The sequence below is a fragment of the Mustela putorius genome, unplaced genomic scaffold, assembly GCF_011764305.1.
Source record: "Mustela putorius furo isolate JIRA1106 unplaced genomic scaffold, ASM1176430v1.1 tig00000580_pilon_pilon_pilon, whole genome shotgun sequence".
In the NCBI taxonomy this organism is placed as follows: domain Eukaryota; kingdom Metazoa; phylum Chordata; class Mammalia; order Carnivora; family Mustelidae; genus Mustela; species Mustela putorius.
Genome location: NW_025421423.1, coordinates 14,807,204 through 14,834,701, shown reverse-complemented (window position 1 = coordinate 14,834,701; position 27,498 = coordinate 14,807,204). Strand labels below are relative to the sequence as shown.

Below are 27,498 nucleotides of genomic sequence, written 5' to 3'. Positions count from 1 at the left end.
AGTTTTTAAATTAAGATATAATAACATAAAATTCATTTTATGTATGGATTGCCATACTCTGCCAGCCTTTTCCACCTTGAGCCATGGAACCCATTGCTTATATGTAAACCCTTTTCCTTTTTTATCTCCTTGTCTTAAGTGAACCCAGCTTTCTGCAGATGATACAGCCTCCCCTGTATCCCTTTCATATAGAAGCTGATAATTCTCTTTCTCTTATATATGATATATATATATATATATATATATACATACGTGTGTGTATATATATATGTATATGTGTATGTGTGTGTATACACACACACACACACACATACATACATACCAATCATAGGATTGAAAGGGCCATTTCTTGCTTTCCATTATCCTTTCCAAAACATTATTTCTCAGGGCACCTGGGTGGCTCAGTCATTAAGCATCTGCCTTCACCTCAGGTGGATCACGCACCACATTGGGCTCCCTGCTCAGGGGGAAGCCTGCTTCTCCCTCTCCCACTCCTCCTGTTGTGCTCTCTCTCTCTCTCTTTCTCTCTCAAATAAATACATAAAACCTTGAAAAAAAAACCAACAACATTATTTCTCTATCATCTGAGCTATGCCATATTACCACAGCATTGTCTTGCCATCATCTAGTAACCACCCACACATTCCTGGACAGTTGCGCACCTGGTTCATGGTATTCTTTCCACTCCTAGTCCTGCCACTATCCTAGTGCCTTTAATGTGAATGGCTCATTCAACACCTTGTTGTTTGTACAAGGTCAACACCTTGACCTTGTAGTTTCATTGACCTCCACAGGAGTAATAGTATTCACCTTTTGGTTATGCCATCAACCTTGTAATAATGCAGAATTCTGAACTTTAAACTCTGATACATTGCTCTCTGTCCACAACTATCTTACCTCTTTCATGATGTTCAGCAACTTAGAGCTCTGTAATCAGTTAACTCCTTTCTTTTTTTTTTTTTTTAAAGATTTTATTTATTTATTTGAGAGAGAGACAGTGAGAGAGAGCATGAGCAAGGAGAAGGTCAGAGGGAGAAGCAGACTCCCCGTGGAGCTGGGAGCCCGATGCGGGACTCGATCCCGGGACTCCGGGATCATGACCTGAGCCGAAGGCAGTCGTCCAACCAACTGAGCCACCCAGGCGTCCCAGTCAACTCCTTTCTTGTAATCAATTAACTCCTTAGCATTTTTCTCTTTCCAGACTTGGTGATGTGCCCATGACTTTAATCAATCTTGTCCTTCTGCTGTACCTTCTGTTTATTCTCAGCTCTGAATCCATCAAGATATTTAACCCCCTGCTCCTATACACGAGTTTCTGAGCATTATCAGAGAAAATCAGATAGTTTAATACCACTACAGATTTAACTTCTCTGATCTTTAATGGTCTCTTAATATTTAACAACCTTTCATCTTACAACCTACCATCTACAAACTTACCTTCATTTCTTCTATTCTTTTATCTTTTCCTTTCTTTGTAAAGGAGGTGAACCTCCTCCTTTTGAAAACCAGTTTTTCACTTTTGCTTTGGATCCCAGGTCTTCTTGCATCAGTGTTCCTCCATCAGTTATTTCCTTACCCAACCTTCCTCTCCAAAGACTCTTCCTTAATCTTTAAGCCCTCCAGTATTAAAAATAAAATACCAGGGATGCCTGGGTGGCTTTGAGCATCTGCGTTCACCTCAGGTCATGATCCCATGATCCTAGGATCGAGCCCTGCTTCAGGCTCCCTGCTTGGTGGGAAGCCTGCTTCTCCCTATCCCTATCTCCCTATCCCTCTGCTGGTGTTCCCTCTCTCCCTGTGTCTCTCTCTCTGTCAAATAAATAAATAAAATCTTAAAATAAAATAAAATACCACCCTCAACCTATGTCACCCTTTATTTACTATTTCTCTGCCCTCCATACCATCTCCAAATATACCTTTGCTGTAGCCCTACTGTTATGCCCAAGTTTTCGTGTCCGAGAGACCACCAAGGAGCCAACACCGATGCAATCACATGAGGGTTTATTTGACAAGCTTAAGCTTGGGCCCAAGTATACCCAACACAGCAGAGTGTTGGGACTTGGACCCTGAACCAGATTACAGTCAGAGGTTTTTAAAGGCAGAGTGGGGGTTGACTTGGCAGTAGATAATTGGGCCATGACTGCTGGCTCAGCAGTAGGTGAGGACAAAGGGGATGTTCAGAAGGGCTATCAGGGTAAAAAAGACTGTCAGGGTATTGGAGGCCTGGTTATTATCAAGTTAAGGCCGTTTCTCCCTTTGATGAGGCACTAACATGACGACAATTGGGAGTTTCCTGGTGGAATGTCACATTTCTCCTATCAAGCGTTCTTGTTAGTGAGATTTAGGTTTAACTTTGCATTTTCTTCTGCTTCAGCTTCCTTCAGTTTTATGGAGGGGAGGGCTATGTTAGGGCTAGACTGGAGGTGGATACAGCCTTGTTTTTCTTGGCCTCCACACCTACCAAGCTATTTATCATGCTGTTTCCTATATTATGCTTCCTGTTCCTGCTATCAGAATGTTCTTCTCCCTTCTCTAGCAGCTAACTCCTACACAACCTTTAAAAATTAGTTAAAACATTTGTTCAGGAAGCCTTGATGTAAATGCTTTCCCCTGTGCTCTTAGTGAATTATGTGCATATTTTTAAGGCACTTCTTGCCATCCTAGGCTATAACAACTAATTCTATTTTCTCTTCTTTACTAGCATGTCACCTTCTGGAGGGTAAGGACCATTTCCTAATTTGTATTCCCAGCACCCACAGAAATGTCTGGAATATAGAAGGAACTTAATAAAAATGAATTGAATAACTGAACTAATGAATGCCTCTCTATATACATAGTAGACTGAGACTAGTGAAAAAAACTGAACTGAATTATATACAAATATTACAAATGTCGGCTTATCAGTGCTCTTGGTAAAATTAACTTTTAAATTATAGTAATATGAGAATGGAAGTCTCTTTCCAATAGAACTTTATAAGGTGCTGTTTCTAGACATTATCATACGTCTAGAGTCCACATTTGCAAGCTTGGGTCTTATTATTTCATCCAGGTTTCCTGTCCTGGGAAGATGAGGTCTTATCCACCAAATTCACAATATTTTACTAGTACCATAAATGTTAAAAGTAGTAGTTGACAATTGGTGAGGCTTGAACTTGACACGTGTCTGGAATCGGGGTAACTGAAAACATTTTTTTTAATTAGGAAAGTGCTAAGCAATGTAGCATTATGAAACAAAGGGATTTAGGTTACTGAAGTAATACTTTTGTAAAGAGGCTGAGGAAATATTCCTGCCCCATAGAGAAGATTACTTAAACCTACTTAATGGGGCACCTTTTCTTTTGGTGTACTTAAGACACATGGACAAACTATTATTGCATGTATCACTTCTTTATTAATAGGCTATTATTGGGCTATTAATAGGCTATTAATAGTATTAATAATATCAATAATAGAAATTATTGTGTTTCTTTTGGCTTTGGGGATTATATCATCACTACTCTGCTATTTTTTTCAAAAAGGTTTACTGACACAAAAATATTTTACTCCTTAAGCTGAAAAAATGTTTTTTCTATCTTTTTAATGAGCAGCTATCCTCTATGTCTAGGAGTGAGGCCTTCTTTTTCTGTCTAGTGTTAGCAAGTAGAAATGTGGTTTCATCTTCTCTGTGCTAAAGAGATTAGGTTTTAAGTAGTTTGAGTTTGGGGTGCCTGGCTGGCTCAGTGGGTGGACCATGCAACTCTTGATCTCAATATTGTGAGTTTGAACCCCACGTTGGTTGTAGAGACTGCTTAAAAATAAAATCTTTAAAATAATAATAATAATATGACTTTATAAATTTATATAAAAAGAGAAGTACTACTCATCCTCTTCTTATTGTTGACCAAAACTATTGACATATCAAGCCAAGTAAACATAAAATTATTAAGTATTACTCTGTCATTATCACATCATGCCTTTGTCAACCTTACAACTGACAAAAATACACCAATAGAGTGTAAAATTTACTTTAACTAGAATTAGCTATTCTTAAACCAATGATGTCTACCAAAAATAAACTGTATTGTGGCTACAGAATTTTTTAAAATTCATTTTATTTTGCTAAAAAATCAGTAACATAAGAAACTTAAATTATGATTAAGAAGCAGGAGTAAGGGGCACCTGGGTGGCTCAGTGGGTTAATAAGCCTCTGCCTTCGGCTCAGGTCATAGTCCTGGGGTCCTGGGATAGAGCCCCGAGTTGGGCTCTCTGCGCAGCAGGGTGCCTGCTTCCCTTCCTCTCTCTCTGCCTACTTGTGATCTCTCTCTGTCAAATAAATAAATAAATAAATAATCTTAAAAAAAAAGGAAAAAGGGACATCAAAATTAGTCTCTTGCTATTTAGTTACATACTTAAATTTTTGACTAGAGAAAGAAGGTAAAATCAACCAGGGTTTTTAGCAAAGTAAAATGCACAAATGGATGAGTGTTTAATTTGGCTACTTTAAAATTAAGACTTTGATACATTTTATTATTTTACATAATAAACTCAGAATTTCATGCTTGTACATAAAAAACATACACACACAACAGAAATATTGCCCAAGCTTCAAACTTTCTGATACCCACAGACAGAAGAATAATTCAACAAATTGTATTTTAAGCAGTCTCCTTGTTCAAGGCCTTTATCTCATTTTTTATAGTAATGAGATATATAACATCTAAAAATTATATATGAACAAAACACTGAAAAACACTTTTATTACTCTTTTTTTCCCCAACAGGTTTAACATTGACTGTCTTACATTCAAACAACAAAAGGAAAGATTTCCTGGAATCTGAAGGTGTTTTAAATGGGTAAAAATGTATTTCTTCACCTATGGGGAATAAGCATACCAGTTCCATAGGAAAAGCACAATTTCTTCTGGAATTTAACTTTTTAAAAGGTTCAAAATCAATGTGTCTCTCCTCTTCCTGAAGTGTTTTACATTAGAATACTTCAACTCTGGTCATTGCTTTGTGTGTTATATATTATTGTTGTCCAGAATTTTAGTTTAATCTTGCTATAATGTCCCCCACTTATCATTATCAGTGTTACTGTTAGTACAGGAAGTACCCGTTTAGATCATGTTTATACCAGTTTGGGGGGGTTTGCTTAGCATTGTTTCTTTTTTTTCTAAGTTTGCATAGCATTGTTTCTTTTATCTTCTTCCTTTCTTTTTTTTCTAAGTTTGCATAGCATTGTTTCTTTTATCTTCTTCCTTTCTTTTGAGTTCTCCTTCTTCCTAAAGTACATTCTTTAGAAATTCTCTTGGTAAAAGCATGCTAATAATAATATTTAGTGTTGACTTATCTAAAAATGTTTTTATTTTGCCTTATTTTATGTAGAAATTTTTATTGCTAATATTGGGAGCCAGATAACAAAAAGAGAAGTTGTAAGTCAAATAGAAGCCCATAAAAGATTTAACTTGGGTCTGCTATCTATCTAGATTGCTTTAGATAGAAAGCAGCAGTAGAGAATTTTCATTACAATAAGTGCTATTATATGGAATTTGAAGATAGGAAAGATAAAGTTATGATATTTAAGTATCTGTTTTTTGTCATTGCTAAATCACCTATGAAGCTCATTAAGAAAAAGAAAAATCATTTCAAAGTTGTTAGGTAATATTCTATTATGTAGATCCTCAAAGATGAAACCTTACATGTGTAAAAAATGGATTCTCATAGAGTGACTTGTCTGTTATTGGTAGGACTCAGTTAATAAAATTAGGGTCCCTTGCATTTGATAATGTGAAATAGTCAACAGTTTTTTAGGTCCTGTTTTTTAAAGAAATGTATGTCCATAGGGGCACCTGGATGGCTCAGTTGGAAGAGCACACAACTCCTGATCTCAGGGTTGTGAGTTTGAGCCCCACATTGGGTGTAGAGATTACTTAAAAAATAAAATCTTGGGGCGCCTGGGTGGCTCAGTGGGTTTTAAGCTTCTACCTTCCGCTCAGGTCATGATCCCAGGGTCCTGGGATCGAGTCCCGCATCGGGCTCTCTGCTCAGCGGGGAGCCTGCTTCCTCCTCTGTCTCTCTCTGCCTGCCTCTCTGCCTACTTGTAATCTCTCTCTGTCAAATAAATAAATAAAATCTTTATAAAAAAAAAAAAAAGAAAATCTTAAAAGGGGCACCTGGGGGCTTATTCAGTTAAACAGCTGCCTTTGGCTCAGGTCATGATTCCAGGGTCCTGGGATCAAGTTCCACATCATCATCATCATTGTCATCATCATCCTCATCATCATCATACTCATTGTAGGGCTCCCTGGTCAGTGAGGAGCCTGCTTCTCCCTCTTTCCCTCCCCCACTTGGGCTGGCTCTAGCTCTAGAATAAATAAATAAAATCTTTTTTTAAATCTTTAAACTTTAATTTTTTTAAAAAATATGTATGACCATCAAAAAGAAAGATAAAAAGGAATTAGCACAACTGGAGAACAAATCAACAGAAAATACACCAGTGTCTTTCCAGCATAAGCAAGTATAAACTAGAGAAGAATAAAATAGCCCAAACAATCATCTTTTGACCTTTCAAGTAAATAATGACACAAATATAATTCCATTTTCTTGGCTTTATTTTGTCTTCAGTAAAAGTTCCTGTGTAGTTGTGCATAATCAATATATTGGATCAGATTTCCCCTGGAGTAACTTCTCATTTGTGGTGGAATATAATTTTGTAGAAAACTCCTGTTGGACTAAACACTGCAAGAAATTGAATATTCCTCACAAGGTCTTCAAAGTGATTCTTCCAGACACAGTTTTACGGAGTAAGGATATAAACTAAAATCCTTTTGTTGTAGTAGAATGGAAATTGTCTGTTTTCTGCTTCTGGTCTGTGGAAAGAGAATGAGCAATGGCATTAGAGAACTTGAGTTCAGGCTCTAACCTCAGCACTCCATGTGACCTTGGGCCAGTTCTTTACCCCTTACTCTATTTTGCTCATTTGTAAAGTAAGCTTTACTGGTTATATTTGTCATCATCCCTTTAAATGCTAAATTTTACTTATTATACCACAACTTATCTAATCCTCACCTGATACTTCTATGCAGTAGTATTTTTTATTGAATTTTAAGGGAAAATTCTGTTATAGTAGGTTGGCCGATTCAGAAAACTTAATGTGTAAAAAAAAATTATACACAAACACTTCAAAAAGAATTTAAATCTCTTTTGGTTTCTTTGTATTTCTCAGCAACACTTCATATGACTCAGGTTGTGAATTCTCACATCCATTAAATTAAAAGCCTATACACATTTAGTCCTGTGCAAGCCTTTCAATACTTGCCATAAGTTATTTTCTGTTCACCTCAAGTCTGAGTGGGGAGTTTGAATTCTGAGATATTCCATTTCAATGCTAAAAGTAGAGTCACCATAATGATTACTTTGGAATCTTTGATATATAGAATTAAATGTTGGGGCGCCTGGGTGGCTCAGTCATTAAGTGACTGCCTTTGGCTCAAGTCATGTTCTCAGGGTCCTGGGGTGGAGCCCCCGCATCGGTCTCTCTGCTCAGTGGGGAGCCCACTTCTCCCTCTCTCTCTGCCTGCTGCTCTGCCTGCTTTTGATTTCTCTCTGTCTGTCAAATAAATAAAATCTTAAAAAAAAAGAATTAAATGTTAAATTGATTAAGTGAGGGCCCCCAAAAAGATAAAAGATAAATATCTCAGTTTATATGTAGAGGCTTCTTCCATTCTCTCAAAGACGAACTTAATTGATTCAACCAATTCCTTATTTGGAGCATTTCTAATGCTTCAATTTTCAACTATTGTACTATAAGATTTATAGTAGCTTATATATTTTACTTATTTTTATATACTTGTTCTACGAAGTAAAATGAGTTGCCAGGTCAAAGGTATACACACATTTATATATTGCCAAATAGCCTTCCAGAAATGCTATCTCAATTCATATTTGTACAGAAAGTATAAGAGAATCCTTTCCCCAGTGTCTTTACTGTAAGTAGGTATTATTATTCTTTTGAATCTTTGACAGAATTATAGGCATAAAATATTATATATTTCATATATATATAAAGTAACTATATATATATAAATATATAATATATATAATATGTTATATTATAGTTACTTAATTACAGATGATGTCTTTGATTATCCATGTCTTTTCAGATGTGACTTGATCTTGTATAGCCATTCTTTTGTAAATTGCCTATTAATGTTCTCTGTCCATTTATCTGTTGATGTATTTATATTTTCCTATTAATGTATCATACAGTAGTTTTAGTAAATTCTGTTAATGCTGTTTTATTTTTAGGTAGTAGGATAACATGTGGTTTTTATTTTATTCTTCAGACCTTTCTTTATTCTGATTTCTGATTTTTTACAATGACTGTGTTTTATTTTTGTGCTACTCCTTGAACATACACTTGCTATTCTCATGTTAAGTAAAAAAGAGAAAGAGATGAAGGATGAGAAAAAAGAGAAGTATTTATAAACTTTCTCTTATTCAGGAAGCACCTTGCTGGATAGTTTTGGTGGATTTCTTCTGGAAATACAGGTTCCATATGTGTTTTTTGCATCTGAAGGACTTCTTAATAATCAAGAAATACTTCAATTGCTAGAATCCAAGTAAGTTATTGACTTCATAACTTTAACAAAGGTATATATATCCTAAATGGCTAAACATTGTGCTATATATGTGACATATTTCTCCCTGATTGAAGTTGCAATTATATCACATAGAAATAGTTTTCCAGAGAGTTTATGTCAAGTCACATTTCTATCCCTGTAGTATACATCTTAATTACTGAATATTGTCTTTTTTATCAATATATATCAATCTTGTGAAAAAAAATATTTCATTATTGTCTAAATTTATATCTTAATTTAATTTCTTTTGTTGTCAGCAAATATGAACACTTTATGTGCTTTTTCCCTGCAAATTTTATGATCATATCTTTTGGTCATTGATAATATTGAAAATGAGTATTCCTATTTAGAGGGCTTTAAATATTGCATGGGAAATAGAACTATGATGTTCTAAATGAAGTACATAAGGCAATGCACATCTCAACTAATTTGTCACATGTACTGAATAAATCTTAATTTTATTCCTCAAATTTGTAAAGTGGAATAAATTGATGTATGAAAAAGCACAGAAGTTCAAATAATTTAGTATGCAGGGGGACAATACAACTTTTCTTAAAGAATTTTTCTTAGCCATTTTATTATGTCACCCCAAAATATGGATTTTTACAGGTATAATATCACACTAGTGGAGAGATGCTGCAGTGAGTCATTGAAACTCTTTGGAGGTACAGAGTGTTATGTAGTGGTGACAGTTGATGAACACACTGCCATAATTTTGCAGGTAAAATTATACAGTAAAAAGTATAAATTAAATATAGTACAGTATATTTGACCATGTAATTTAGTATTAGCTTTGGTATAGAGAGCTTAACTATAATCCATTAGTGTTTTCTTCCAAAAGTTTGCAAATGGACAAGTATTAAAATCATGACTATGGAAAATGACTATTATCAAGCTTCTTTAATGTCTTAAAATTTTTAGCATACTTTAAGAAGACAAAGCAAATATAGAATCTTTAATGTTATATATTGACCTATTTAAAAATATATTTATAGGGACGCCTGGGTGGCTCAGTTGGTTGGGCAGCTGCCTTTGGCTCAGGTCATGATCCCAGCGTCCTGGGATCGAGTCCCACATCGGGCTCCTTGTTCGGCTGGGAGCCTGCTTCTCCCTCTGCCTCTGCTGCCACTCTGTCTGCCTGTGCTCGCTTGCACGTGCTCTCTCTCTCCCTCTCTCTGGCAAATAAATAAATAAAATCTTTAAAAATATATATATATATTTATAGAATATTACAGTGTTGAAAACCTTAAAAATCAAATCCTAGCCACTATGTTTCTTAAAAGGTGGCAGTAAATTAATGCATGTTTAGTAATACAGGATTTCCTCTAAGGTAAGTGGGGATTGCTTGCAATTAAGCCAGTTTGAAAAAAAAAAAAAGAAAAAAGAAAAATTCTCTTTAAAAAAAGCCCTATAGTTTAGAATTTAAAATGTGCAAATTCTTGACTAAATCTCCCTGATATGTTTGCTTGATTGGAGTACAAATTACAAAGAAATTAATTCAGTAGGGTGGAAATGGGGAGCAGAAACCAAGTTTGAAGTGATGGAATATAAATTAATGGCAAATATGGTAAGGTAGAAGTCTGGTCATGAACAAATGTTAACAGTATAAGAATTATATAATGGAAAAACAAAGCTCTGTTAGAGGGTTTCTTAAGAGTTACTATGTCTTATATATTTAAAGCTTTTTAAAAAGATTTTATTTATTTGAGAGAGAGAAGGTGGGAACGAGAGAGCACAAGCAGGGGGCGCATCAGAGGGAGAGGGAGAAGCAGGTGCCTGCCTGAGCAGGGAGCCCAATATGGGGCCCTGTCCCAGGACCTGGGATCATGACCTGAGCCAAAGGCAGATGCTTCACTGGGTAAGTTACCCAGGTGCCCCTAAAGTGTTTTTAAAAAACAATTATTTAGGGGCGCCTGGGTGGCTCAGTGGGTTAAGCCGCTGCCTTCGGCTCGGGTCATGATCTCAGGGTCCTGGGATCGAGTCCCGCGTCGGGCTCTCTGCTCAGCAGGGAGCCTGCTTCCTTCTCTCTCTCTCTCTCTGCCTGCCTCTCAGTGTACTTGTAATTTCTCTCTGTCAAATAAATAAATAAAATCTTTAAAAAAAAAACAATTATTTAGGGCAAAATATCATTTGGGAAACTTTTAATTTAATTTAACTTTTTTTTAAAGATCTTATTTATTTATTTGTCAGAGCAAGAGAGAGTACGTGCACAAGCAGGCAGAGAAGCAGGCTCCCTGATGAGCAAGGAGCCTGATGTGAGACTGGATCCTAGGATGCTGGGATCATGACCTGAGCCCAAGGCAGAGGCTTAACTGACTGAGCCACCCAGGCATCCCGAAACTTTTTAGTTCATAGTTACGTGATTTAATGTTAGAGTAAGACACTTCCTGAATCATTCACTCTATCAAAAATTAATTGTATGAAATGTGTAAACCTGGTGATTCACAGACCTGTAGCCTTGGGGCTAATAATGCATTATATAATGCATTATTATGTTAGTAAAAAATAAAAAATTAAAAAATAATTGATTGTAAACCCAAGTTAGGCTCCTTGCAGCCTGCTTAAGGTTTGCTAAGATTGGGGCACCTGGGTGCCCCAATATAGTTTTATATATATATATATTACATTTAATATATATATTAGATTACTGAAATATGGTAATAATAATTTCATAACAACTATTCAACCTAGTGAATCTTTTTATTTTATTTATTTTCTGGTAGGACCTAGAAGAATTGAACTGTGAGAAGGCATCAGACAATATCATTATGAGACTGATGGCATTATCATTCCAGTACAGCTATTGTTGGATAATCTTGTATACCAAAAAAACATTAAACGCACAGTAAGTAAACATTTTTTCATCCACAGTCACATTTTATTTCTTAAGTTATTTGGTCCTACTCTTTGAATAAAAGTAGCTATGCAAATTTTCCACTTGCTTATCTAGTTTGCATTGAGTCAGGGATCTTCGAAGTGGAGGTGTGCCCATAGGGAAACAAATCGGGGGGAAAAAATGAAAGGAAAACAAATCAGAACTTTGGAGATGATATATTTCTGGGGGATATTCTGTACAAATCAGCCTCCTCTAGTTCACTAAGAGTTGCTGCTTTAAGTGTTTCACTTTTTATTACTTTTTAGTTCTGACTTGTCTGTTAAAAAATGCCATTCTTAAATCACTTCTCTCAAATACTTATTAAGTTTATCAACTAAATAGCACCTTGCTATTCTTTCTTTCAATGACATGCTTAACTTAAAAATTACAAAAAATCCATGCCAAGACACTGGCTCAAGTTATCATTATATGTCCCTTCTTTCCTTCATCTCAAAATTTTATGAACCCACAGCTTCCACCTCCTTTTTTTATTCTCTGCAGTCTGGCTTTTTTCCTACATCTATACTAATCTGTCTCCCAGTGTCACTTCCACCTCCAAAAGTATTTTTATCTTTCTCTGCTTTACAGTATTGAAGACTTGTCAGTGCTTCCTTATCTGAAGCTCTTCGGGCCTGTAACACTTCAGTTTTGATCTTCTCTTTAACCACTTTCTCTGTCTTTACCTCTTCTCTTGTCCCAGTCTCCACAGATACATCTGAATTCTCTTCTTTCTTCTATTCAATCCATTAGAAACCTTATTCATTGCCATAGCTTCAATTAGCATTTTTCCACCTATAATTATTATATTTATATCTGCAGCTGCAGTCTCTCTTTGAAATTGCTGACATGTCTCTCTAATTTTCTATTAAATATCTCCAACCTAATATTTTATAGACTCTCAAACTTAACATGTTCCAGGGTGAGTTCATTATTTCTATCCCTTCTGAAGCAGTATCTCCTCTTTTTTGCCCTTTGGCTATTTATGACTTGCCTTTCTTTTAGTCACCTAAGTTAGAAAACATATCTTATAGATGTAACCACTAGTCTCTTTTTTATCTATCCCCTCTCTCCATTTATATTACCAACATCTTGGTTCAGATCTTATGTGGACTGTTAACATAGACTACCAACTGTTTTCCCACCTCATGGCTCTCCATGTTACTCTCCATAATCTGTCATACATTTGATTAATATTTCAAAAATCAACTCTTATTATTTCACTCTGATAAGAAGCCTTCACTGACTTCCCTATTATCTACTGAATGCATACATACTATTCACCCTAATATTCAAAATCTTCAGAATATAATCCTGACCTATATTTTCAGGCTTAATTTTCACTGTTTTCCATTTCAGCCAGAAGGATTGCTCATTGGTTCAAAAATATGGTCCTTTGGGAGGCCTGGGTGGCTCAGTGGGTTAAACGGCTGCCTTTGGCTCAGGACATGATCCCAGCGTCCTGGGATTGAGTCCCACATCGGGCTCCTTGCTTGGCTGGGAGCCTGCTTCTTCCTCTGCCTCTGTCTGCCACTCTGTCTGCCTGTGCTTGCTCTCGCTTCTCTCTCTATGACAAATAAATAAATAAAATCTTAAAAAAAAATATGGTCCTTTGTTGCTTCTACTTTTGCTGATATATTTCTCTCTTTCTACAATATTCTCTATCTCCTCCAACTATTTCATCTGGTGAATCATGCCTATTTTTCAAAACCTATCCCCAAATATCACTTTTTCTATTCTATCTTTCTTTAATACCCCCATCTCATGCACACAAATAGTTAATTGTGACCTCTCCATCCTTTGGTCTCCTTAGCTCTCTATCTTTTCCTCATCTTTGACATTTATCACATTTTGCTTTGTATTACCATTTTGGAGTACTTGCCCCATGACACTGCACATTAAGCTTGGAACTTACTTGTGAAGCATTTAACTTGGTAAATATTCCTTGATCAAATGAATGGATCTTTCCTACTAAATTGCAAACTGGTCTCCTTTTTTTTTTTTTAACACCTCTACAGTATTTCATAACACATATGACATCACTCATAGTATAGGTTTTTAAAATATTATTAATTCTGCCATGCCTTGGGTGGCTCAGCTGGTTAAGCATCTTCCTTCGGCTCAGGTCACCATCCTGAGGTCCTGCAATCAAGCCCTGTGTCATGCTCCCTGCTCCACATGGAGTCTACTTCTCCCTCTCCCTCTGTCCCTCCTCCTGCTTGTGCTCTCTCTCTCTCTCTCTCAAAAATAAATAAAGTCTTTAAGAATATATTATTTAGTTAGAAAGTATAGAAGAAGAAGGTATAGAGATAGGTATAGAGAAGGTATAGAGATCTTTCCTTATTTGACATTGCATTTGGATTTCTTTTCCTTTACTGACTTTCCAATCAGTACACAGCTCCAATATACAAGCTCTTTGTATACAATTATTATTATGGGGGGGCATAAGTACAAATTAAAATTTAAGAGTCCAAACACCTTGGTTCTTATTTCTTTTTCTTTTTTTTTTTAATATTTTATTTATTTATGAGAGAGAGCGAGAACGAGCACAGGCAGACAGAGTGGAAGGCAAAGTCAGAGGGAGAAGCAGGCTCCCCGCGGAGCAAGGAGCCCGATGTGGGACTCGATCCCAGGACGCTGGGATCATGACCTGAGCTGAAGGCAGCTGCTTAACCAACTGAGCCACCCAGGCATCCCCTTATTTCTTTTTCTAATAACAATAATATCTAGCAAATCATTTAACCTTGCTTTTCCTTACTACCAAAATTGAAAAATAAAAATAATAATTTAGGTCTAAAAATCTTCATTTTGAATATTAGTAAAGGCTGTATAGCATTTTAAGCTTGGAACTTACTTGTGAAGCATTTAACTTTTTCAAGAGCTTGGAAGTATCTTATAGATAAAACTGTTTAGGAAAAAAGTTTAGGTTGTTTTTAGATTGCTAGTCACCTATATTCCAGAGGTATAATTGAAGTACAGCCAAAAAGAGGGATTCACACTTATTTTTACCCAGATTTTCATGGGAAAAAAACCCAGTTATGTAAGTCTGAGATAGTTTGATGTTCAGGATATGAAGAGTTACTTATTTACAATAAGCTATTATTATAAAATGTAGCTATTTTCAGACTTCTAGGTTTCTCACTTCCATACTTTTAGATATATAAAACGTTTAAGAAATATCTTAATCAACTGATCAAATGAGGAAAATTCAATGTACAAAATAAAATTGCTTGAATTACCTTCGTAGTTCATGCCATTAGTTCTTGTTTAAGAAAATGTGTTAGGAGTCCCCAAGACTACCCCCATTTTTGATGATTTGGTAAAAGGATTCACTGGACTCGGCCTTACTTGTACTCATGACTATGATTTATTATAGTAAACTGTTACCAAACAAAATCAGCAAAGGGAAAAGTGCATGGAACAAAATCCAGAGGAAGCTAGAAGGACGCTTCCAGGAATCTTCTCCTAGTAGAATCACACAGAATATGCTTAATTTCCACAGGAAAGAGTTGTGACAACACTTGTACAGTGTTGTGTACCAGGGAAACTCACTAGAGACTCAAACCCCAGGGCTTTCGCTAAGGATTGATCATGTAGGCACTCTCTGCCTAGCGCATATTAAAATTCTATACTCCCAAGAAGAAAAGCAGGTGTTCAGCAGAAACCACATTGTTTGTACAAACAGTTTAAGCATAGTAAGCCACTCTTGTCAGCCACTCTTATGGAAAAAGCTAACCCGAGGAAAAAAAACCAGCAGGGGAAAGGAGAGCCAATAAGTTAAGGAGACCTTGTCTTGATGACATGGTTTGAGTCCCTGGATCCAATAATGTCTTCTCCTGGACTTCCTAGTAATATGAACCAATAAATTTCCTTTTTGCTGCTTAGAGTACTTAAAGTAGATAAAGTCAGTAGCTCAAGGCAGATAGCTCAAGACTCAATCTGATCTGCTTAATACCCATAGTGGGGGAAAAAGGAGTGTTCTTTTAATTGATACTATTGACATACCAGATTGTGTAAGTTTAAGGTCTACAACATGCTGATTTGATACATTTATGTATTATAATATGATTATCACTGTAGGGTTAGCTAACACCTCTATCACATCACATAATGATCATTTTATTTATTTTTTTTTAAAGATTTTATTTATTAATTTGACAGAGAGAAATCACAAGCAGATGGAGAGGCAGCCAGAGAGAGAGAGAGGGAAGCAGGCTCTCTGCTGAGCAGAGAGCCCGATGCGGGACTCGATCCCAGGACTCTGAGATCATGACCTGAGCCGAAGGCAGCGGCTTAACCCACTGAGCCACCCAGGCGCCCGACATAATGATCATTTTAAAAGGTGTTTTTTCGAACAGTTCAAGGAAAAGACCCAGGAAGGATTCTAGTTATTCTGGTTCTGGTCACGTGTTCCTATCTGAACCTGTTACTTTAGCCAGGGAGATAGAGTATTTTAGTTGGGGTCAGTCAGATAACCATCCCTGGAGCCAGTAAGGGGATGAGTTAAACTTCTCCCCTCAAACACACTCTCAGCATCCCCTAGATTCAACTGGATTGTTGAAGAATGGAGGTGGAAACATCTTAAAAGAGTGCCGAGTCTGCCACAAAGTTTTACCTTAGTCACATTATTGTCGTAACATGAAATATGGAAAGTGAATTGAACTTCTAATAGGAACAATCAGATATCAAATGAGTATAAGTATAGTAATATAATTTTTTTTTAGGTACCATCTTACAGAAAAAACACTTCATCATCTAGCACTGATTTATGCAGCTTTGGTATCATTTGGGCTAAAATCAGAAGAACTGGATGTAAAGGTATTCTTTTTTTTAAATGTTTGTTTATAAGTATTTTTCATAAACCAAAATTATACTCAAATTCAAGTACCCAGTGCAAAGAAACATTACAATAAACTAAAAAGTTAATATTCTTTCCATTTAAACTTCTGTTCTAGAAGAAGGGCCCCTTGGGGCACCTGGGTGGCTCAGTTGGTTGAGCATCCTGCCTTTGGCTCTGGTCATGATCCAAGGGTCCTGGGTTCAAGGCGTGTGTGGCCCCCTTGCTCAGCGGGGAGCCTGCTTCTCTTCCCTCTGCTGCTTCCCCTGCTTGTGCTCTCTCTCTCTCTCAAATAAATAAAATAAAATAATAAATATTAAAGGCCTTAAAAAATTTAAAGTCATATTTTATCTCTTAGTTGCTGCTTAGCAGGATATGAATAAAAGTAAATATGCATTGATCAAATATGTTCATTTAAGAAACATATACTTTTTTTTTAATCTGCTGTAGTGATCCCTAACCAGTGTCCTTTCTTGGTTCTTTTTTCAATGTTTCATTATGAAATTTAGATAATCCTCCAAATTCAGGGCTCAGTCCTCTTCTGTTACCACTTTAACTCTCTCCTTAATAAATTCAAAATTCCCACAAATTTAGCTTTCATTTCTGAGTATAATCCTTAAAAATTTCTTGACTTTTTTTAAGGTCTGCACCGATATTCTGGCATTCTACTGGAAATCTCTACATGAATATCCGACAGGTGCCTCAAACAATATTATGTCCAAAACACAACTTCTCATTCTCCCCAAACTTAGTTTATGGCAGTACTATAACTTAATGTGTAACTGCAGTGTCTCTAGAATATGTGTCTCCATTCTACTCCTACTGCTTTTCCCCAAATTCAGACCTTCATCTCTCTTTTAGAGTTTTAAAGCAACTTCCTGACTAATCTCCTTATTTCTAGTTGTCCTCCTTTGTTGCATAATATTCACACCAATTACATTTCTGAAATAAAGCTGTGAACATTTCACTTCCTGAACTGTAAACTCCTGAAAGAAAGGAAACATGTTTATTTGTTTTCGTGTTCCTGGCACCCAGCACAGCACCAAGTATCTAGTAGACTCGTGGTTTTTTTTAAAGATTTTATTTATTTATTTGACAGAAATCACAAGTAGATGGAGAGGCAGGCAGAGAGAGAGAGAGAGGGAAGCAGGCTCCCTGCTGAGCAGAGAGCCCGATGTGGGACTCGATCCCAGGACCCTGAGATCATGACCTGAGCCGAAGGCAGCGACTTAACCCACTGAGCCACCCAGGCACCCCTAGTAGACTCTTGATAATATGTGTTGTTAAATCAAATTTTCTTGCTCAAAAGACATTTTGTAGCTCCCTAATTCATTCAAAATAGAGATCAAACTCAGCTGGATTCAAACTTCATAATTTGGCCCCTAGTAATTCTTCCTTTAGCATCATTCTACTCACTATTTCCTGAATATATCCACACTATCACAGCCAGCCAGTCCACAAACATGTCATCACACGCTGTCTCCCCCTTCCTCCTACTGCTAGCCTTTGGAGTTATATCTTTTGTTGCCCAGCTCAAACACTACCTCCATTAAGAAATGTGTCCCAAGTATGCCCTCTCAAGATAAATCTCTCCTCCCGTTCTCGCAAGAGCACTTCATATCTTTATTGTAGCATGATGTATTCATTCATATGCCTTCCACTCTGGAGGGAAGAACCTTTTTGTTTGAAAAATGTATAGCATCCAGCACAGTACTTTGTACCCAGTAAAAATGTTCAACAAACATCTACTGAATTGAATTAAATCAAAGCACAGCCTGTTAAGAAAATTAACAAATTATCTATTTGAAATAGAATCCTAATCATTTTGACCCTGTGATGCATATTAAACATTGAAATAAATTTCTTAGAAAAGTTATCAGTGAATGGCAAATGTAAGTATATTTCCCTTACCCATTCAAGTGTGCTTTCACCACTTAACTAGCCTCTTTTCAGCTAATGGTAAGCAGTTATTTGCAAAATATACTTAAGGGAATCATTTTATTCCTGTATATATGGGTTATATGATACTAGTGAGCAATACTATGTTCAGGTACAGTGACATGGCCCATAGAGGACATGTTCCAAGGAAAGCATTTAGGGATGACACAGGAAGTATGCCCAGGCACAATCCATTCCAAACAAAAGTCTGCTCTCACCTGGATCAAACTATTCCAAGAGCTTTTCAAGTTATACATAATAATCTTAAAAGTAGATCAGTTTTCCCATAGAATTTAAGAAACAAATACCAGTTTGTTCTATTATCAATATGTCACCAGTACTCAAGCCTCCTATTCTCCTGACTTGATGACATTACCACATTAAAGGGGTGCCTGGGTGGCTCACGTGGTTAAGCAACAGCTTTCTGCTCAGGTCATGATCCCAGGGTCCTAGGATAGAGCCCCGCATCCAGCTCCCTGCTCAGGGGGAGCCTGCTTCTCCCTCTCCCTCCACTACTCTGCCTGTTTGTACTCTCTTGCTCTCTTTGTCAAATAAATAAATAAAATCTTAAAAATAAAAAAATACAGGGGGTTCCCTAGACTCAAATTATTTTAGAGTATATTGTTGCTTTAGTTTACCAAATTTAGTAATATGTCTTTGGGCCTGTTAGAACACATCAGTATGGATTTTAAAAAAATTTTTTTTTCAGGCATCTGAAGACCTAGCCATTAAGGAAACATTAAGAAGTTTAACTACATTTTCTTAAGCTAAAAGAAAATACTGCTAGTAGTGTTGTGCTGTATTTTATTCTAATGTCAAAAAGCTCTGTAAATTTGTTATTAGTTCCTTTTACAGAAAAATGCATAGATAAACATATATGCAAAATTTTGAAAATATTGTTGAGGTTCCTGAATCTCCCAAAGTCTAGCCATGAACTCCAGAATTCTTGCCTAATAAATTAAGGTATTATTCATTACCATCACCATAAAATTGTGCCTTTTTATATTTAAATAAAAGCATCAGATCTTCTTAAAATATCCAAAACTGCAATAAAATTAATTTGGAAGGGCACCTGGATGGCTCAGTAGGTTAAAGCCCCTGCATTCAACTCAGTTCATGATCCCAGGGTCCTAGGATCGAGCCCCACATCGGGCTCTCTGCTCGGTGGGGAGCCTGCTTCCCCCTCTCTCTCTGCCTGCCCTTCTGCCTACTTGTGATCTCTGTCAAATAAATCTTTTTAAAAAATTAATTTGGAATCAAACACTCTTATGTCTGTGCACTCTATACATATTTTGAGTGCATGGGTGACTCAGTCAGTTAAGAAAGCGACTTGATTTTACCTCAAGTCATGATCTCAGGGTCATGAGATTGAGCCTGAGTGGAGGCCTAGTCAGGCTCCCAAGTCCACGGCAGATGGAGCCTACTTAAGATTCTCTCTTTCCCTCTCACTCTGCCCCTCCTCCTCTCCCCTCAACTGCTTACTCTCCCTCTCTCTCAAAAAAAAAAAAGAAAAAAAAATTATACCTACTTAATATAATTTAAAGAAAATCCTTCTTTAGAATACATATACTCCCCAGTTTTATGTACTAACAGTTTTTTTATTTGTTATCTTGTGAAAAAAAATATTGTCATAATTATTTTATGAGGTTTGTACAGTCTTTGTTTCTTGAATTTTCACTACAGGACAGGAGGTTTATATTTCTAAGATATGGTTATTTAGGGCAGTGTTTCCTATTCACATTAAACTGCTAACCCATGGACTAGGGTGCCTGGGTGGTAGTTAGTTGAGCCACTGACCCTTGGTTTGGGCTCCACTCATGATCTCAGGGTCTTGAGACTGAACCCTCTGTTGGGCTCTTTGCTTAGCACAGAGTCTGCTTAAGACTCTCTCTCCCTCTCCCTCTTCCCCAAACTCCTCTCTCTGTAAATTAAATAAATAAATCTTTAAAAAAAAAAAAAAAGCCTGCTAACCCATGGACTATTTTTACTTCAACTGAATCTAAAAGATGAAGAAGTTAAAAATGGAACTGAAAGCAGACGAAAAAGGCTGGCATTTCGAAAGAAAGGCATGGAGGAAACACACAAGTGACAGACAGGAAGTAGAAGATATTAAGAAATTTTCTTTAGAATTAGGTTTAACACACACAGAGCTTAGCATCAAATAAGCCAGTATTGGATGGAACAATTCCCAAAATATTCTAAATCAAAACTTTTTCCTTTTTGGGGTGCCTGGGTGGCTCCGTTGGTTAAGCATCTACCTTCGGCTCAGGTCATGATCCCAGGGTCCTGGGATAGAGACCTGCATTGGACTCCCTGCTTCTCCCTTGCCCTCTGCCTGCCACTCCCCTTGCTTGTGCTGTCAAATAAATAAAATCTTTTTTAAAATAATGTTTTTCATTAGCATCAAATACAGCATCAAATTCATCTGTAAATATCTTTTATCTTTTTTTTTAGATTTTTATTTATTTTACACAGAGAGAGATCACAAGTAGGCAGAGAGGCAGACAGAGAGAGAGGAGGAGGAAGGCTCCCTGCTGAGCAGAGAGCCCGATACAGGGCTCCATCCCAGGACCCTGAGATCATAGCCTGAGCCGAAGACAGAGGCTTTAACCCACTGAGCCCCCCAGGTGCCCCTATCCTTTATCTTCTAATATCATTTTGAAAAATCATCTTTTTAAAAAATAAATTATTTATTTTTAAAGATTTTATTTATTTATTTATTTATTTAACAGAGAGAGAGAGAGAGATCACAAGTAGGCAGAGAGGCAGGCTGAGAGAGGGGGAAGCAGGCTCTCCGCTAAGCAGAGAGCCTGACATGGGGCTCTATCCCAGGATCCTGGGATCATGACCTCAGCCGAAGGCAGAGGCCTAACCCACTGAGCCACCCAAGCGCCCCAATTCTTTTTTTTTTTTTTTAAGATTTTATTTATTTATTTGACAAAGAGAGAGCTAGCACAAGCATGGGGAACGGCTGGCAGAGCGAGAAGGAGAAGCAGTCTCCCCATGGAACAGGGAGCCCAATGCCCAACTTGATCCCAGGATCCCAGGATCATGACCTAAGCTGGAGGCAAACACCTAACCAACAGAGCCACCCAGGTGCCCCTTAAATTCTTATTTTTGAGAACTGCTAGATTTAACTTGGAAAAAACAAAAATAGTAAATATTATAAATGGCATCCAAATTTTTAATAAATTTATTAATAAATACAAAATGGAAATGAAGAAATTTAGCTCCAAAAATTGGAAAACTATAAGGATATCATATTTAAAGAAGGAAAGAAAACTGCTTATCCTCACAAAATATGCTGGCTTTCACATATTTTGGTAAATTATATCTAAAATTATATTCAAAGATTAAAATCTGCTGGGCTTTTTTTCTTCTGATTACAAACAATTTCTGAATTATATATTTTGCTTCCTAAAATTTCCTATAATCTAATATATAAAAAATATATTTTAGCTTATAATTGCCCCAGGAGTGGAAGAGGCTGCACTGATAATTCGGCAAATTGCTGATCACAATTTAATGACCTCAAAGAGAGATCCTCGTGAATGGTTGGATAAATCCTGGCTTGAAGTTTCACCATCTAAGGTTCATTTCCTAACTATGTAAATTAGACATTTACAAGGCAAATATAAATACATGTACTGGAATTCTCTTTTTGGTAGCTTATTTTTGTCCATTAATGTTTGCATGTGCATATATAGCAGTAACCATAATGTACATTTATTTAGATCATTTTCTAGAATCATGGGTATTTTTCAACTTCACAGAAGTATTTTAATGAGATCTTTTATAATGAACTTTCAAATCAAGTGTATTATAGTGTGATATAATGACTTTAATGTCTAATATTTTCAAAAGATAACTTTTCCTAGTTCCTAAATTTAAACACTTAAGAGTAGTAAATATGAGTACAGCAAAATTCCATCCTTCCATTTTGTCAGTAATTTAGTTACATAATTGAAACTGAAAGTAGAGTTTTGAAATATTTTTAAGATTGATTAGTTAATTTTTAGAAATTCCTTTTGTTTAAGCATAAATATTTTCAAGTTCTCATACCAACCTAGTATCTTTGTTACCTTTTTTTAAATATATTCAAATCATGAAAATGTAAAAGAAGAATAATGAAGCTTTTTACATGCTAATATGGAATGATCTTCAAGATATATTACATTAAAAATGAAGTTGCAGCATAGAGCTTATATACTACCACTTGTATAAAACAAAGGAAATTAATATTTATACGTGTTTGTAAATGAATAAAACATCTCTGCAAGGATATCAAGAAATGATAACATTAGTTATCTCCAGAGAGAACTGGGAAAATGGGTTAGGATGAGAGTTTTTACTGCACACCTTTTAGTACTTTTTGAATTTTGAACCATTTGACTATTTTACCTATTTAAAAAATAAAATTATAAAGCAAATAAATTCAATAAAATATTAATGTATTCATATACATTCATCAAACATTCATATTTATTAAATTATAGAATTTTTATATGCCTAAACAGAAAATAGTACTATCAGCATGTATGGGTATAATTATGGATGTATGTATGTCTGTGCAGGTTCCCTCTCACCAAGGCATGTCTAATCTACTCACATGTCTGTCATTTGGTAAAATCAAAGAGGGTGCAAAAAGCCAATGTAATGCAGAAAGAAAACAAAATGCAGTAATAGTAAAACATGGCTGCTATATTTCTAGACTTTTATGAGATCTCTCTGAAAACACATATTTTTAGACCATTAAGGTCAGTTATGGTCGACACAAGTTCTTCCTATACTCTTCACAGCAAGGCTTTCCTGAAAGTATCATAAACATGGTTTCTCATAAATATGGTTCATCTTAATCAAATAGTGATAGTAGTATATGGCCTACAAAGGGATAGCTAAAGAAATCTTGAGTTATAAAAGTCCCCTAAAACATTTCTCATTAGAAAATCTACCATTAGGTAAAAAACAATTGTCATTCAAAGGAGATGAACTGTAATAAAATTTTTTGGATGAGTGATTTAAATGAATGAACTTTAAGATCTTTCTTAATTCTGAGAGCGTATGAATCTTAACTGCCAAAGAAGTTCCTTTCCCTAGTAGCCATACTTATTTCCCAGACATCTCAAATTGAGGAGAGATGCAATGACAAAAAATTTAATATGCTAGATTGAGCAGAATAAAATGGGTCATTTGCAAATGACTAGTGGCTGATTATTCCTTTAAACTCTTTTCTAGGAAGAAATGTACTTACTTGATTTTCCATGTATTAACCCATTGGTGGCTCAGCTCATGTTAAATAAAGGACCTTCACTGCACTGGATATTATTAGCAACTCTGTGTCAACTTCAGGAGCTTTTACCTGAAGTTCCAGAAAAAGTATTAAAGGTTAGTTATTTGAATTCCATAGTCTTACATGAGTTTATTTCCTTTCCACTTACCATAACAGTTTTCAAAATGAAAGTATCCAAGATTAATTGTTTTGGGCTTCGTGTAGCAAAGAAATAATTTACTTGAACTAAATTTCACATAGAATTCTCAAGCTATCCTATATGAATAATTCAGTACAGTTTATCACACTTTAAATTATTTTGAAATGTTATTGTGCCTACAAGTATGTGATCACACACTCTATTCATATGTGCTTACAATCCTGATGCCCTTCATTATAGTAGTAAAGAAAACTTTAGCCTTATTGGTAAAAATTTTAAATTTTTATCAAGCAGATGGTATTCTTATATAACTTGTATAACTCAAAACTCTATTAAATTATGATTAGAAAATGGGTTAGAAATTGGATTAGAAAATGGATTTTCTAATTACAATAAGTTTTTCTTTTAATGGAGCCTAATTATGTTCTTATGACATGGATCATTATAATACCCTACTTATTTATATTTTGCTTTCTTTACATATAGATAAGCATTGCTATTTATATTTACTTGACTAATGTTTATGTTGTATTTTTTTATATTACTTGAACTGATGTTTATGTTGTATTTGTATTATATTAATTAATTTTAAAAATTTTTTAGCATTTTTGTAGCATCACTTCCTTATTCAAGATTAGTTCTTCTTCCATAACAAACTCACCTCAAAGTCCATCACCTCAGGAAAATGGAAATCAGACTAGTACCTTCACCTCCCAGAGTTTAGCTTCTGGCTCTTCAAACTCTGTCTTTCAAGGACATAATGAAAATTACCACTTTTCAGATATAGGAGAAGCAGTGCATGGAGACACAAACAGCTCTTCAAACTGTAACTCTTCCCTTATGGAACTAAGAGAAATGCCATGCGTTTTACCACCTGTGACTTCTTACAATCAGGCCAGCTACTGGAAAGACTCCAATTTTAACCCTAACATAGTGCATAATCCTTTCCTGATTAATACAGAATCAAAGAATGTAGCTGATGACTCCTTTCAAAACCAAAATGATTCAGAGTCAGATGTCTTTTGTTTGGATCTAACACAAATAAACTATGAAAACATAGTATCACCAATTGACACTCAGAAGAGAGTTGCCCCTAATTTTATAAATTACCAGAAAAAGGGAACACATGATGCAAAAAGACATATAAATAAAGAAGTGCCTGCCCCTAGCTTTTCACTAGAAGGCTCCCAATCTCCTCTTCACTGGAACCTTAAGAAAGATGTATGGGAACAACAGAATCACTCATTCAACTTAAAATATGGTGCAAAGCAGACTGCATGTGACAAATGGTACTCTCAGGAAAATAATTTATTCACTAATCAGCAAAAATGTTTATCTGATGAGTTAGAAGACTTCATATGTGAAAGGTCAAATGCTGGGACTAAAAGGACATCCTGGAAAGAATTACCATCTGCCCCCAGTTTGGATTTATTTTGTGCTTCTGATCCTAATGTAAATCAAAAAGAATTCAGCAGTCTTTATTTCCACCAAAGAGCTGGGAAATGTTTAGGACAGAAGAGGCACTCGGACTCCTCATCTAACTCAGGAGACAAGAAATCATTACCAGGTAAACACTACCTAATGTTAATAAAACTACTCAGAGATGTCATTTTTTTTTAAAGTTTATTTATTCTTTTTCCAATATCTACACCCAGTGAGGGACCCAAACTCACGATCCCAAGATCAAGAGTCACATGCCATCCCAACATAAGCCAGCCAGGTACCCCTTACAGATGTAATATTAAAAGATAGAACCATCTCTAAACTTAAAAAAAAAAAAGTTTGCTTTAAATAATATACTTAAAGAATCTTCAAAAACTTTGGAGTCAAAAAGAAAATCAAAATTCTAATTATAGACATCTAAGAAAATAAATGCAAACAAAATATGTCAAATTCTTATAGCTTTAGATGAAGTAAGCATTCAATTTAAGAAGTGAAAAATAAAACCTTAGAACAAGTCTAAGTAAAGCTGAAGACTATAAAATGAGCAAAGATTAAACAGAAATCAATGAATAGAAAATTAACTTCTTTGTTGGGCAGGAATATTTAATGGGATAACTTTTATTAAGAGCTTATTATAGGGGCGCCTGGGTGGCTCAGTGGGTTAAAGCCTCTGCCTTCGGCTCAGGTCATGATCCCAGGGTCCTGGGATCGAGCCCCACATCGGGCTCTCGGCTCCGCAGAGAGCCTGCTTCCTTCTCTCCCTGCCTGCCTCTTTTGCCTACTTGTGATCTCTGTCTGTCAAATAAATAAATAAAATCTTTAAAAAAAAAAAAAGAGCTTATTATAGGCCAGGTGCCCTTCTAGGCCCTTTATACAGATTACTGAATTCTAAGAATACTATTAAATAGATATCAGATAAATACTACTATTAGCTCTACTTTACATTTGCTGCTTCTGAACATTTAATCATATCAATTTTTTTTTTTTTTGACAGAGATTACAAGTAGGCAGAGAGACAGGCAGAGAGAGAGGAAGGGAAGCAGTATTCCTGCTGAGCAGAGAGCCCGATGAAGGGCTTGATCCCAGGGATCATGACCTGAGCAGAAGGCAGAGGCTTTAACCCACTGAGCCACCCAGGCGCCCCTAATCATGTCAGTTTTTAAAAGGACAGTTTTCTCTTTCCTGGTAAAGATACCTCTTGTACCTTTATTTTCGATGTCTTTTATTACATTGGCTTGAACATCTAGAACAAAATATATAAGTTCTAATGGCCATATAAATGTAGCCTTACCACGATAGGAAAAAAATAAATAAAAAGGGGAGAAGCTTAAACTTCAAAGCTCCTTTTTTGCAGAGGCCCTTTTGTGAGACTTGAGAGACTCCCAGAAAATCTGGTATTCTTTGTTTTGTTAAAAGAGGACCTCCCCAAGTACCATATGATCTCACCCATATGTGGAATTTAAGAAACAAAACAAAGGGACAAGAAAAAAAAAAGACAAACCAAGAACCGTACCCTTAACTATAGAGTACAAACTGATGTCACCAGAGAGGAGGTGGGTGGATGGGTGAAATAGGGGACGGGGATTAAAGAGTTCACTTGCCATGACGAGCACGGAGTAATATATGGGTTTGGATAAATCACTATATTGTACACCTGAAACTAATATAACACTGTATTATGTTAACTATACTGGGATTAAATAATATTAATAAATAAAAAATAAGTAAAGAATAAAATAAAATAAAGAGGACCTCCCAACCTGTACAGTTGACCCCTGAAAAACACAGGTTTGAACTGCGTGGGTCCACTTACACATGGAGTTTTTGACAAATACAATACGGTACTATAAATATATTTTCCTTAAGATTTCTTTATAACATTTCTTTTCTCTAGCTTATTTCCTTGTAAGCATACAGTATATAATACATGTAACATACAAAATATGTGTTAATTGTCTGTGTTATCAGTAAGGCTTCCAGTTCACAGTAGGCTCTTAGTAGTTCAAGTATTAGAGAAGTCAAAAGTTATTTATAGAATTTTGGGGTGCCTTGCTGGCTCAGTCGGTGGAGCATGTGACTCTTGATCTCAGGATCATGAGTTTGAGCCCCATGTTGGATGCAGAGATTACTTTAAAAGAAAGCTTTATTTAGATTTTTGAGTAGGGAGAGACAGCATCCCTAACACCCTCATTGTTCAAGGATCAACTGTATAAATGCCAGGACTCACAAAACTTGGATTTGATCCTATTTAATAATCATAATTTGTTTTGTTCCTGATCTTCTCCTTTTTTTTTTTTTTTAATTTATTTGACAGACAGAGATCACAAGTGGGCAGAGAGGCAGGCAGAGAGAGAGGAAA

General features: G+C 35.9%; 1 protein-coding gene and 1 long non-coding RNA gene across 2 annotated transcripts in view; one reads left to right on the top strand and one right to left on the bottom strand.

Moving 5' to 3' along the window:
* SHOC1 (shortage in chiasmata 1) overlaps positions 1 to 27,498 on the top strand; it is a 68,175-nt gene that overhangs the window by 38,274 nt on the left and 2,403 nt on the right. The window contains exons 17-25 of the mRNA XM_045081705.1: positions 4,760 to 4,832; positions 6,603 to 6,781; positions 8,482 to 8,599; positions 9,230 to 9,341; positions 11,344 to 11,465; positions 16,217 to 16,310; positions 21,727 to 21,858; positions 23,503 to 23,652; positions 24,300 to 25,263. Of these exons, the coding sequence (XP_044937640.1) occupies positions 4,760 to 4,832; positions 6,603 to 6,781; positions 8,482 to 8,599; positions 9,230 to 9,341; positions 11,344 to 11,465; positions 16,217 to 16,310; positions 21,727 to 21,858; positions 23,503 to 23,652; positions 24,300 to 25,263 (1,944 nt within the window). The remainder of the gene's footprint in view (positions 1 to 4,759; positions 4,833 to 6,602; positions 6,782 to 8,481; positions 8,600 to 9,229; positions 9,342 to 11,343; positions 11,466 to 16,216; positions 16,311 to 21,726; positions 21,859 to 23,502; positions 23,653 to 24,299; positions 25,264 to 27,498) is intronic.
* Positions 6,572 to 23,631, bottom strand: LOC123392484. Its single transcript, XR_006607210.1, has 2 exons — positions 23,519 to 23,631; positions 6,572 to 6,847 (listed from the first exon to the last, which is right to left on the bottom strand). It is a non-coding gene; the product is annotated as an uncharacterized LOC123392484 (long non-coding RNA).